A 14236-nucleotide genomic window follows, 5' to 3' on the forward strand; every position below is an offset into this window, starting at 1 on the left:
CCAATAAAGTACTTTTTTCCTTCAAAATGTTGTCTACCACTCTATACAACACAGGTATAGCCAAATATACGTCCAACATTGGTTTAATAACCAAATACATTAACAGAAAGCGATATCAAGTTTATATGCCCTTACTAACAATGGCCGCCAGATTGTGTATGACTTGTCATGTGGTGCTGTTCCAAATGACAGGGTTAGAGCGCCATCTGGTGTCTCCGGGCAGCGTTGCTAGTGGGGAACCAATGTAGCGCTGTTTCCATTTCCCTGTTGACGGGGGACGGATTTGGTGTCGGACAGACGAGTCCATGTGTAGTGCTCTGGCTCTGAATGTCACTTTGGCTGGAGGAAAATTGCTGCTGAGGAGCGGGATGAGCCTGAATGTGGCGGGGAGATGCGCTGCCCGAGTGGCGTGTGGCAGTAAGTGGGGGCACAGGGGTTGCTATGTGCCCCAGTGTTAGTAACAACCAGTCCCTGTCACTCATACAGTTAGGGCTATGTATATAGTAGGGCATAATGGGCATTATGTTGTGGGGCCCCAAGCACCCCATTGCTACATATTTATGTATTGGGTGTTAGTTATGATATTCACCCCCAGCCCCAGTTATACTGATGATCCCAGCCTTGGCTGTTAGGGGGGGGTTCTCCCTATATTGCCTGGGGCCCTGTGCCCTGTTTATTTTACAAGCCCCAAGTTTCAATACTCAATTTATTTGCCCTAGTGATGCTCCTAGAGCCCTAAGGACCCCTGGGCAAATTTGGCAACTTGGCCACCCTCCCTGACATGGATTATTAGAATACACAGCTTCCTGCCGCAGCACTGCTGATGTAAGTGAACCCCCTGGGCCCCATTGGGGCTGTTCCCTGGGACTGTTGCATCCTTTGCACCACTGATATTTAAAGTAGAAGAAAAAGCTAAGTCACTTTGGGGTGCCAAAATGTTAGGTACCCCCCAATGACTTTAATCGCTTACCTTTTACCCCGGGCTGTTGCCCCTGTTATGAGAAAACCGCACTAACCCGGGGTACCTGCAGCGAGCGTCTCCTCATCTTTGCTGAACTTTAACAAAAAAAGTCGGCTTTTCACTCTACTGCGCCTGCGTCGGCCCAGGGATTCCGAAGAAAGAAGGAAGAGGAGGCGCTCGCTGCAGGTACCCCGTGCTGTTGCGGTTTTCTCATAACAGGGGCACCAGCCCAGGGTAAAAGGTAAGCGATTAGCCCCCAAGCTGCACTCCTCACATCACCAGCAGATTTCTAACCAAGAATCCTTTATCTACTCATCTCCCTTAACACATATAGGGATATATTTACAGAGAGCCTGGATGCCATGGGGCAGGCAGTAAGTACGTCCGCTAGTGCTCGCTAAGTTGCTTGTCTTAATGGCACGCAAGTCAGGGGACTGTAGGGGCAGGATGGGAGATACCTATGTGCCTGCCCCTCGTGAATACAGTGCTGCTAAATGCAGGAAGCACAGTATTTATGGGAAGGGACAGGTCTTCAGATAATTAACTCTACATTTATTTGGGAAATGGCCAGTTGATCAAGCAGTTTTTCGAAATCTCTAATGGGTAAGAATTACATTCTCCTGCCAGTGGCCGTCTCTGAGATCCCTCCAATGCGCCCTTTGTATTTATATTGCTATTGACTGCCCCCAGCCTATCAATGTCACTTTCCCTTCACATAGGGCCTCTATTTAAAGGAAAAGTAACGAAAACATTTTTAGTAATAATCACCCTACACTAATACTAGCTGTATCCTACGCAATGTTTATTTTTTTTAATGCTTTATTAAAAATCCCTTACTAAAACTCTGCTTCCAGTCCACACAAATAAGGCAGTACAGGGCGACATTCACCATTCAAGATCTAACATGCGGTGCTCAACATCTCCTCCTAGCCCTTCTGCCAGAACTGGAAGTCAATTGATGTGGCTGTACAGAGGATTATTCATTTTGTTGGACTAATCTCTCTCTGTAAGTGCTGTGAGCAGTAAAGGCAGCATGCAGGTCCGCTATAAAGGACTGCAGAAAACCCCATAAAGTCAGTCTTCACTGCTCGCGCCTTTTTGAGAAGACCGGAAGCAGAGTTAAGTTTTAGAGTATTTGTAATGAAGCATTTAAAATGTTAAACTTTGTGCAGGATAGAGCTAGTATTAGTGCAGGGTAGAATGAATATTTTACTTACATTTTTTTAGTGTTACTCCTCCATTAAGCGCAGGCTGATCCCATTAGTACCATCAATTTCATTTATATGTGTTTAAAGGAGAAGGAAAGGCTAAATTACTGGGGGTGCCAAATGTTAGCTGCCCAGTGATTGTAATCGCTTACTTGATACCCCTGGCACCCCCAAGTGACTGTAACTTTCCTTCTTTTTCAAGCATAACATGCATATTAGTCCAACATGCTGTTGCCCTTTCGTATTACCCCATTGCCAGTGATTGGATGGTACCGGCGATACAGTAAAATGACTGCACACAAGTTCCCTCCAATAATGAGTTTTTACTTTCGTATGCATTTTAAATGAAACCCTGATGCAATGTTTCTCTCATATCCAGGATTTTACTCCACAGCCCCGGCTGCCAGACTCTCCACTGCGGATATCTCGAAGATGCGCACGGAGCTGTTTAACAAAGAGAAGGAGCGCCAGCTGTCCCTGCACCCTCGCATCGAGAAAATAGAAGTGAAGCATGTTGGGAAACGGGATCATGGAGCCGTGGGCCTCATGAACAAAGGGCAGTCGACGCCATACCACTGCGCCTTGCGTAAGTTATACAGACACCCGACTGACAAACTGTGTGTGTTATTGCTATGGCAGCTCTGCCTTCTCCATTATAGACTGTAATCTGGGTGACATGTTCAAATATTAAGTCTTACATTATATAAACCTATGGGGCAGGCCTGGACCCATAGCATCCAATAAGATGTTTGCTTTTGGACAGGTGAACAGTAAATGCTACCTGCTGATTGGTTGCTATGGGTTACTGCTCCTGGGCAAACTTTGGGCCTTTTATTACATATCCCCCTTAGATTGTTAGCATCACGGGAAAGGGGGGGGAGGTGTTTAGATGTAATCTTTGTAAAATTCTACAGAATACTTTAGCACTATATAACCCAAATTGCCCTTCCATTAATTTAAAGGAGCAGAAACTCCTAAATAATGAAAGTGGCTTAAATTAATTTATACATAACATACTGTTGCCCTGCACTGGTAACAATTTCAGAAGTACTGCTATAATTTATATAAACAATCTGCTGAGTAGCCATAGGGACCATCTCTGCCACTGTCCCACGATGGCTCTTCGTGACAGGCCGAATGCGCAGTAACGTTACAGTTTGGGCTTCTGGGACATCGCAGAGGAACCCCGTACATTGACAGAGATGATGATGCAGAGTTCAAGGGATTGTACCCTGGGCCGCTGCACTTTTCAGCAGATAAGAGTGCTAGCTTGAGGTCAAACATTTAAGTTGAATAGGAATCTAAGGAATCTACCCATGCGTGGCCTACTTTATCTCCTTATTCACCCTGTCTGACCCACAGATTATTCTGTGCAGAAAATGAGACTCTGTCTCAGTAATGTAACTTGTGCCCCCCTTTTCCTTACCAACTGCTGGCGATTAAACATGAGCCGTGAGTTCCCCCCTTCTTAATATTATTGCCAGCCGGGGGCAAGACATGGTCAGGAAAGGTTCTTAGTATGGTACTAGCACTAAAATTATTGCCAGCCAGGGGCAAGACATGGTCAGGAAAGGTTCTTGGTATGGTACTAACTCTAAAAGTACTTTGTTTAGATTTCACCTTATCCCACAGCTCAGGGCTACACAGTCAGTCTGTACTGTTCACCACATGGAGGCGCTCATTTTCTTATTTAGGGCTGTATGTCCTGTATGGCTGTATGTCCTTCCTACTCAACTTTAGACAGTCCAGGGTCAGTAAAAATACTTTGATCACCCCAAGATTCATATCAGGCCTCAGGGATAGTGTTGAATACTGTACACAGAGAGGCAACATGATTGGAGGGAGGGGGTTATAATGACACTGCCATGTAAGGGTGAGTTCTAATGAGCAGCGCCCTCTATACCTCCTCCTGTTGTAAAGCATTGCGGTTTATATTTCCACTTTATAAGCGAGAGTCATAATTCGGTAATAGATCCTGAAACACTGACCATCATCTTCATTCCATATTCTATTCATTCACTAATGCAGAAGGTCTTTCGTCTTCTTTAATGACATGACAAGGAACTAACACTAGAGGGAGCCTGCCTTCCATGGTTATTATATCAACTGTGTGTGACCGGCATATTATATTCATGATGTAATAAGCAGAATAAGAAAAAAATACACTGAACAAACAAAAGCGACTCTTAAATAGTGGGTTTTTTTTTGTTGTTGTTGCATATATGTTAAATTACAATTGTTTTGGACGGGGTTGGTCAAGCTGTGGCCCTCCTGTTGCTCTGTAACTATAAGGACCATGGCCCACGGGGAGATTAGTTGCCTGCTGTTAATCCTGGGTACTGCGGGCGACTAATCTTGCCAGAATGCCTTCTAACTGGCAATACAGTGAATCACCGGTGGGAAGGCATATGTGCTGTTTTATATTCTGAATTGGCGCGAAATACTATTGTCCTGCTCATGTATGGATACCATAAAGGAAGATTATTTGTTTAAATATATCCACTTCATGGAACTGCTGTGTATGACAGGCAGTACTGCTTCTCTGTTATAGAACAATCCAGCAAGGCCAACGTACCACATACATTTTTGAGTATCAGATTGGCTGCTGCCGGGGGAGGCCCAATAGACAGTTGCCTGGCCATGTCTGCTTCCCTCCTGTAATTAGTCATTTGTGATCTAACGTTTGGCTCATTGGAACATAATCTTGTTAGAGTCTTGTTATAGGGTCAATAGAAGCAGAAAATGTGCTAATATGCCTTTATAAGCAAAGTGCTCAGTGACACTTACCCAGATAATTATCTAATTGGCTGACGGATTAAGTAAGTGGATCTTAAAGAAATTGTGAGTAAATTGTGGGCCCACTAAAGGTGGGCTTACATGGTAAGATTTGCTCATTTGGTGACCTCGCCAAAATGCCTGCCTTGGTTGGGCTTATATCATGCTAATACAATCGTTTGGCCCTAGGGCCAGGTGATCACATTGCAGGGATTCGAGAAGTCAGAGCGAGGACCATGTCAATGAGCCGATACGATCCTCAATCTGACAAAAATCAAACCTGCACAATCCAAATCTGCCTGATTTTTGCCCAGAAATCACGGAGGCCTGTCAGGCAGATAATCTGCTGAGTCTGAAGGACTCTAATGGGCAGCTGAAATTTGCCCGTGTATGGCCGCCCTTAACAGACTGATCACCTGGGGCAGCATATACTCTGTCTGGATGGGCTGAAGCGGTACCCCCAGATGTGCAGATATTGGGGGCTGAAACCAACCAAACTGCCCAACCGTATCTGCATGTATTGCCATTATCATTTCTGAAAGTCATGATATCCAAATTAATAATTTTCTAAGGCTCCAATGCTGAAAACTGACCATTTGGGGCTTTGATTTGATAATCATAGTACCCCCCCCCCCCCCCCCGAATCAGCCAATACAGGTTGGTGTATCAAAAATCCAACCTTCATTTATTCCTTTGTACATAAGTTTATTATAAAGATATGTTGCATGTAGACACTTGAGAACTTGCTATTTACGCTCAGTGTTCATTAAATGATCCTTGTGACTCTGTAGCGATCCAAGCGTCACTTTCTTTCCCTCTGCTGTTTTATCCTAACTGTGTAGATGGTTCTTTTTCTACATTTAATGGCTGCTTCATGTGTTCTTCCAAGGTTACCCATAATGGCTGGTGAGTGCCAGTTTGCATTGTTATAACTGGGGTTAATTGCGAGGCTTCGTAATAGAAAGAAAAAAAATGTGTTTGGCACAGGGAGACGGGGACATAATATTTTAACTTATTCTCCGTTTATGAGCCCATATAAAGCAGAACAATGTGCTTTGTAAATCACTCTGAGCATTATTAAGTTATTACACTGATTGGCACTTCTTGCAGTGAGATTGGGCTTCAGAGGAACAAGTGGTTCAGTTATACAGAACGCTGGGGTTTTCCATATAAGGTATGGAGATCCAAATTACGGAAAGATCCCTTAAGCTTGATCAAATCATATAAACCCAAAAGTATTGTTTTGGATTGTAAGCATCAAGTACAAGGTACAGGTATTGGACCTGTTATCCTCGGGACCTGGGGCTTTTCTGGATAGGGGGCCGTTCCATAATCTGGATCTCCATACCTTAAGTCTGCAAAAAATCATTTAAACATGAATTAAGCCCAATAGGACTGTTCTGCCCCCAATAAGGGGTAATTATATCTTAGTTGGGATCAAGTACAGGTACTGTTTTATTATTACAGAGAAAAGGGAATCATTTAACCATTAAATAAACCCAATAGGGCTGTTCTGCCCCCAATAAGGGGTAATTATATCTTAGTTGGGATCAAGTACAGGTACTGTTTTATTATTACAGAGAAAAGGGAATCATTTAATCATTAAATAAACCCAATGTTCTGCCCCCAATAAGGGGTAATTATATCTTAGTTGGGAACAAGTACAGGTACTGTTTTATTATTACAGAGAAAAGGGAATCATTTAACCATTAAATAAACCCAATAGGGCTGTTCTGCCCCCAATAAGGGGTAATTATATCTTAGTTGGGATCAAGTACAAGGTACTGTTTTATTATTACAGAGAAAAGGGAAATCATTTTTAAAAATTATAATCATTTGCTTATAATGGAGTCTATTGGAGATGGCCTTTCCGGAGCATTCTGGATAATGGATTTCCAGAGAACAGTTCCCATACCTGTGCTATTTTATTATTACAGAGAAAAAAGGTAATAAAAAAAAGGTAATAACAGTTTAGAATTATTTGCTCAAATGGAAGATGGCCTTCCCCTAATCCAAAGCTTTTTCTGGATAACAGGTTTCAGGAAAAGGCATCCGATACTGTATTTATATTTTATCCAGCTTTATTTTTCTAAACAAAAGATGTTAACGTAAACTATAGAGGGAATAATGTACCCACTATTGTTCAATATAAGGATAGTTTAACCCACCGTGGAATTCCATGACCGTATTAAAGGCTGAAGGGCGAGTATTAAGGTTATGGAACTCCTCGGTGACTTCTGATATCCTTATATTTAACAGTTGCAACAAGGGGTACGTAATTTATTATAATACACGAGTTTGTGAGTCATGTGACTCTTACCTCGCGCTGATTATAGCTGATGACATCAACAAGCACTGTTTGTAAGGATATAGTTTATAGGATATTCATTTCTCTTGAGTATTTTATCCTTAATCGGTGCTAAATGATGTAATTTCTGTCATGTGACTCCCTGAGACTTGTGTTTTATAATAAATAATGTACCCCCTCTTATAAAATATAAGGATATTGGAAGCCACTGAGGAGTTCCATGACCTTGGAACCTCATACAACTCTGAAGTTGTTTATATTATCCTTATGTTTTCCATGGGGCTTCATTATTCACTATATATACTAGCGATTCAGTTTGGTATTTGGCTGAATGATTCATGAAGGATTAGGTGTCCGGCTGGATCCCAAAATTGTAGATTTGTTGTGTTCCTAATATATACTATACCCTTATGGCCTGTTAAATTATTTATATATAATTTAACAGGCCATAAGGGTATAGTTTATTCTGTACAGGGAGCCACACTACAGCATTCCATTAAATTGTGCCCCCTAGTGTCCAAAGTTTCCCCAGCAGCGCATTCACTCAAAAACACAATACAATTGACCGTAGAGTGTGAATGTGATAGGGACCTTAGACTGCAAGCTTCTCTCTGTAACTCATGTACAATCTCTGTAAAGCGCTAGGGAATAGGTCAGTGCTGTATAGATAAGGAATAATAACAATAAAACCCATGTGAGAAAATGAATGTAGTTGCTTGATTTCCATATCAGTCTGCGGGGAGTTGGCCATTTAGTTTTGCACAGAGATAATTGCCTTTCCCTGAGGGGCTGATGAGACAGCTGACGTGTACAGGGGTCGGGATACTGACAGCTCCCCCCCCATCCCTCCTTGTCTCAAAGCGCCTTCTCTCCCGCAGCGTTACATGAATTTATATTATTGTTCCGTTTCATGTGACAGATTCCGGGAGAGCGCTTGCCTACGGGTCACGGGATAAAATAATTCCACCTGAAAAAGAGCAATTAACTTTTATGTTCATTTAAATTGTTGCCCCAAAGCATTTAGGAGTTTCATTTTTGCTGTTTTTGTTTGAGGCGCTTGGAAACCATTAGAGGTAATGAGCAAGTTTTACTAATTACCCCAGTAACCTGAAGGCTTCTCCCGAGCCCTGTGTTCCTCCGACGAGCAGGAAATATTTGCTCGGAGAAGACAATAAATTATGTGTATAATCGGATCGGGGCCATGCGTGTGTGTGTGATCCGTTGCTTTATGTGCAAGGAATAATTGGATGCAGCCACTATATTTAGGCTCATTTACACTAACCCTGTGTGTTGTCTCGTGACGCTTCTCCTCATCTGACCTTTCGTATATTGCGCATAAGCACCATCAATTCCATGTTTCTGGGTTTTATTTTCTCTTAAACGTCTTACCTAGGAAGGTGTAGTGCCACCTCCATGGGCAGCACTGGATCAGTTATGGATCTTGGGCTTTGGGACTGGTTGGGGAGGCGTACATACTATCTTGGATACTGAAGGAACTTTATCAGGGTAACTTTTAAAGGAGAGGAATCAAGTAGTTTAGATACTCCAGGTAATTGTACCCAGTCCAGGGTCCAAACCTAGACTGGAATTCAAAATAGGCCCTGGTTTTTCAAGCACAGGTCCAAACAGCCCCCCATCAGCCCAATAAACAGTGACTCTCTATGGCATCTTACAGCAGCCCTCTGGCATTTGCCAGTACCTACAGATTGCCAGTCCGGGCCTGCAGGTTACTCTCCACTGAGCTCTATGCCACTATATACTTTCTAAGCTCTAAAGGTAATGCCACATGTGGCTTCTACACTTGAATCACCGCTCTTTTGTGTCTGCACCCTAAGCCACAGCGTTGTACCTGGCGGAGGCACACAGAGCGGATTTTGACTCTGAAATGTACAAGTTTGCATCTCAAGCTAAAATCCACTGTCTGCAGATAAATGCAGTCTTGATTAGATATGAATAATATAACAAATCTTTGGCTCTAGGGTTGCAAGAATTGCCAGTGATCTTTGACTCCAAATGCGATTGGTCTTCATCTAATCCTGTGGGGCCCTAGGAAGGCCCACCTCATCATTTCAGAATCTCTGCTATAACCTATTTATAGTGATACTGCAACTTGGCATTAAATTGTACTCAATGAGAAGAAAAGGGAAAATCACCGGGAGGTACTACGTTTTAGGCACCCCCATCCCAGGCACTTTTCTTCTTCTACAGAGGGGCTGCTGTAAGATGCCATAGACAGTACCTGTTTATTGGGCTGGTGGGGGGCTGTTTGGACCTTTGTGTACTTTAAAAACCAGGGCCTATTTGAATTCCAGTCTAGGCCTGGTACCCTGGACTGGTGCCTTTTTTAAAGAGGCGGGTACCAGCTCAGGGTAACAGGTAAGCTACTACAATTACCTGGGGTATCTAAACTACTTGATTCCTCTCCTTTAAAAGGTACCCTGATAAATTTCCTGAAGTATCCAAGATAGCATGTACTCCTTCACCTCAGCTGCCCCCTGCTTTGGGCCACTAGGGGAGCCATCTTTAAGTCTGGCAACCCTTATTCCAGTGCGCTCCAGATATTGTGCATTCAGAAGACCCCTTTGTGGTCCGAAATTTCTTTAGACCTCTCTTATATTGTAACACAGTTAGGGATATATTGGCTCATACATCATCTTGCTGCTGATCTAGGAATATTTAGAGGGAGGTGTCCAGGCTGGGGGGGACTCTAAATTCTAGTTTAATTCACATAGCCCGCAGTTCAGTGCTGGGTTCCCAGTCTCGCCCATCTCCGAGCCTCAGGTACAATGGAAGCCTAATGATTCAGTGACCCGTAGTAATATGACTGCAGCCGAACACATCACACCGGTGGTCCCTTCATGTTACGTTTGCCTAGTTCAATTAACCGGCCTTTTGTTAATAATTCCAAATTAATTAGGTAGCAACAGTTAATTAAATGAACATTAGCAGAAAAAAAAATGCAATTAAAATTGTAATTTAATTTTCGTTAACCATGTAGTAAACCTGCTCCGCTCGACAGTTTCTTTTACTTTTTTTTTCTCTTTTTTCATTTAATTGCAATCACTTCAATCAGTTGCGTGTGCCCAAGTCTTCGTGCCCTTTGGGGATTATTTGCGAGAGGATTTTATGGAAAGGCACTAATAAATGCATTCGCTCGGCAGGAAAGACGGTTATAAAGCAGCGTTTACGACTGATCTGTACAGCCGCAATATAAAAACATTAAATCTCTGTAAATCAGGGACTGATATTTTTATCATTATGTCTGAAATGTGAAAAGTAAGCCGAATTCCTACAGAGGCTGCGTAGTTAAATATACGGAGGGGCATTAATTATGGATGGGGTATACCTGCTCTCTTAGCAAAGGCGCTTAATTATTAGGGCACATGGGAGGCTGCACTATTAGGGCCCCGGCTGGAAGCTCTGCTGGCATTGTACATTGCCGGGTATTGGCAGGAGAATGTCCCATAGCAGTGCAGGGAGATATTAGAACGCACGGCCCTCACAGGATTTTTGGCTCTGCTTCATGCCCTCTTGGCACAGCAGGTTCTTGGGCATGCAGTTTGTGTACAGTAAAGCAAATAACTGCTTGTACGCTGATGTTAATTACGGACTGATGTTTTTGCTTTTATGCAGATTTTTGGGTTGCTCGTTGGGGGGTTGGATGGTGGTAGTATGTACCCTAAAGGGATGTACCAAATCCAAGACGAGCCCCAAACAGCCCCCCCCCACCAGCCTGACTATGGCATCTTACAGTAGCCCCTCTGGCATTTGCCGAATCCACAGATTGCCAGTCCAGGCCTAATCCAAAATTGGACTTTAAAGCACCGGATAACTGCAAATTAAAGTTCAGATACGATATTCATATAAATCTTTTGCTGAGAAATCGGTATTTGCCTGAATCCAAAAACTATAGATTTGGTGCATCACTAGTATCATGTTTGCCCAGGAGTGCCAAAAGCTGAGGGATAGGAACAAGAAAGATAGTTGGTCAGTTCAGCCAAGTGGATCAAACTGCTCTTGGGTTGTCACCTTTCCCATTATTTTATGCAGGAATGGGATCCATTATCTGGAAACCTGTTATCCAGAAAGCTTCGAATTACAATAATGCCCATGTTCCATAGACTCCATTTAAATTCATAAATTCAAATTTTTAAAAATGATTTCTTTTTGTCTGTAATAATAAAACAGTACCTGTACTTGATCCCAACTAAGATATAATTACCCCTTATTGGGGGCAGAACAGCCCTATTGGGTTTATTTAATGGTTAAATGATTCCCTTTTCTCTGTAATAATAAAACAGTACCTGTACTTGATCCCAACTAAGATATAATTACCCCTTATTGGGGGCAGAACAGCCCTATTGGGTTTATTTAATGGTTAAATGATTCCCTTTTCTCTGTAATAATAAAACAGTACCTGTACTTGATCCCAACTAAGATATAATTACCCCTTATTGGGGGCAGAACAGCCCTATTGGGTTTATTTAATGGTTAAATGATTTCCTTTTTCTCTGTAATAATAAAACAGTACCTGTACTTGATCCCAACTAAGATATAATTACCCCTTATTGGGGGCAGAACAGCCCTATTGGGTTTATTTAATGGTTAAATGATTTCCTTTTTCTCTGTAATAATAAAACAGTACCTGTACTTGATCCCAACTAAGATATAATTACCCCTTATTGGGGGCAGAACAGCCCTATTGGGTTTATTCAATATTGAAATGATTTTTAGCCCGGCGTCATCCAATAACGGCTACAAAAGCACACCGGGCAGCCATGGAGTATCATACAACTCAGCTTTTATTCATATCCTTAAAACCTGTTTGCGTTCAGGTGAGCCCGGTGCGCTTTGAAGCCGCTATCGGATGATTTGGGTTTGCTCCCTCAGGCTGCGGGTTTGGGGCTTTAAGCACCCGGAGTTATTTACTGTATAATTAGTACTGTGAGTTGGCTGCAGCCGTTGCTAGGGATGGGCCGGGGTATGTACACCTGGGCCAATACACGCTTCATTTCCCTTTGGGTTTTACCCGTTCACTTATTGTGTGTAATATTTATGCCAGTTTAGGATAAGAGAATATACATCATATTATTTCATTTATTTGTGTTTATTGATAGTCACTGAGCCCGGCAGCTAAAAACCTATTTCTCTGTGAGGTTTCAGTTTTATTGTGTTGGGTTGGAAACCCACAAACTGTTCCCCCACTTCAGCTTATTCTTCCGCTTCTTCTTCTTATTCTTAGCGCCCCCCATTTTCTTAACACTCCTCCTCCTACAGTTTTTAGGGGTACAACACCCAAACTCCCCACATTTCTTCGCCCTATAGCGGAGCAGGTTGCTTGTGCTTTTCTAAGCGATCCCGCCCCCCGTCTTTTTGTGGCGCCGGTCCGAACCCCCCAATTTTCCCATTGACTTTGACAGGGAAGATTTGCTGCCACTCTTACAGCTTTGAAGCTACACCCCCCAAACTTGAATAACATAATAATGGGGCCACCCCGAATAAAACAGTGACATTTCCTGGATGATCCAAAGTGGGAGGGGCCAACAACAGCCAATCCAATTTCACCTATTGACTTTAATGGGGAAATTGAAACTGCTGCCACACTTACAGCTTACAGCTACACTCCCCAAACTATATACAGCACAGTCTGTTCCCCCCAGGCTATATACAGCACAGACTGTTCCCCCCAGGCTATATACAGCACAGTCTGTTCCCACCAGGCTATATACAGCACAGACTGTTCCCCCCAGGCTATATACAGCACAGACTGTTCCCCCCGGGCTATATACAGCACAGACTGTTCCCCCCGGGCTATATACAGCACAGTCTGTTCCCCCCAGGCTATATACAGCACAGACTGTTCCCCCCAGCTATATACAGCACAGACTGTTCCCCCCTAGGCTATATACAGCACAGACTGTTTCCCCCCAGGCTATATACAGCACAGTCTGTTCCCCCCCAGGCTATATACAGCACAGTCTGTTCCCCCCAGGCTATATACAGCACAGTCTGTTCCCCCCAGGCTATATACAGCACAGTCTGTTCCCCCCAGGCTATATACAGCACAGACTGTTCCCCCCAGGCTATATACAGCACAGACTGTTCCCCCAGACTTTATTAAGCGTATAATTTTTTCTCCAGATTTTATTATCATCTGGGATGATAGAGGGGTTGGCATAACTAGTGGCCACCAGCGGTTGAATTTTTTTCTTAACAAAGTCTTGTGGCTGAAATGATGAGATTCAAACTGTAACAAAGCTCCTAACTATATCAAGTGTTCATTGCCCCTTACACCATTGAGCCTCCACCTAGCTGATATATTGTGATATATAATGCCATGAAGCACATTGTAAATCAGTTTATGCTTTTACCCTGAATATTGTATAGAAGTTTCAAAATAAAACTAAAAAATTGCACTAATGCACTGCTCTTTCCTAGCATTGTTTGCCAAGTACTGCCCGCTGCCTCCAGGTTTTACTACTTCCTGATATGTCATTTCTTAAAGGGATGGTTCACCTTTTAAGTTAACTGGGCAGACAGGTGTCACCACAAGCTCACAACTCTGACAGATACAACTCATTGCTTATTGGATGCATTCTCACACACCCGTTCCATGTTTCCCCTGCCAAATGAGACCTTTAATCCAAGTCCCCCAGTACCCAGAATAAAGACACACACAGCGACTTTGTGGTTAATCTGTGAAGTCACAGCTTTATTGATAATAAAAATTAGGCTTTTTGGTCCTGAAGAAGGCAAAAACCTCTGGGAAGCTTATAGGCCAATCTGCTTCACTAGAGGGAAAATTCCTTCCTGACTCCTTAACGGCAATCGGATTTGCTCCCAGGATCAATGCGCCATATTTCATGAAGGCAAGCAGGGTGAGGAAAGAAGACAGAAATATGGCAGCATACACATAAGTGCAGTTGAGCCGCGTGGTGAAGGTTGCATTCCTCTTCATTCCATTGGACCCCAGGCAGCCTGCAG

The 14236-nt window shown here is 43.0% G+C and overlaps 1 protein-coding gene across 1 annotated transcript in view; it reads left to right on the plus strand.

The window, feature by feature from the left end:
• Positions 1-292: 292 nt before the first annotated feature.
• mrpl39 (mitochondrial ribosomal protein L39) overlaps positions 293-14236 on the plus strand; it is a 53794-nt gene continuing 39850 nt past the window's right edge. Inside the window, 2 exon segments of the mRNA NM_001011362.1 lie at positions 293-417; positions 2549-2755. Of these exon segments, the coding sequence (NP_001011362.1) occupies positions 369-417; positions 2549-2755 (256 nt within the window). The 5' untranslated portion in view covers positions 293-368.

The sequence above is a fragment of the Xenopus tropicalis genome, chromosome 2 (assembly GCF_000004195.4).
Source record: "Xenopus tropicalis strain Nigerian chromosome 2, UCB_Xtro_10.0, whole genome shotgun sequence".
NCBI classification, from domain to species: domain Eukaryota; kingdom Metazoa; phylum Chordata; class Amphibia; order Anura; family Pipidae; genus Xenopus; species Xenopus tropicalis.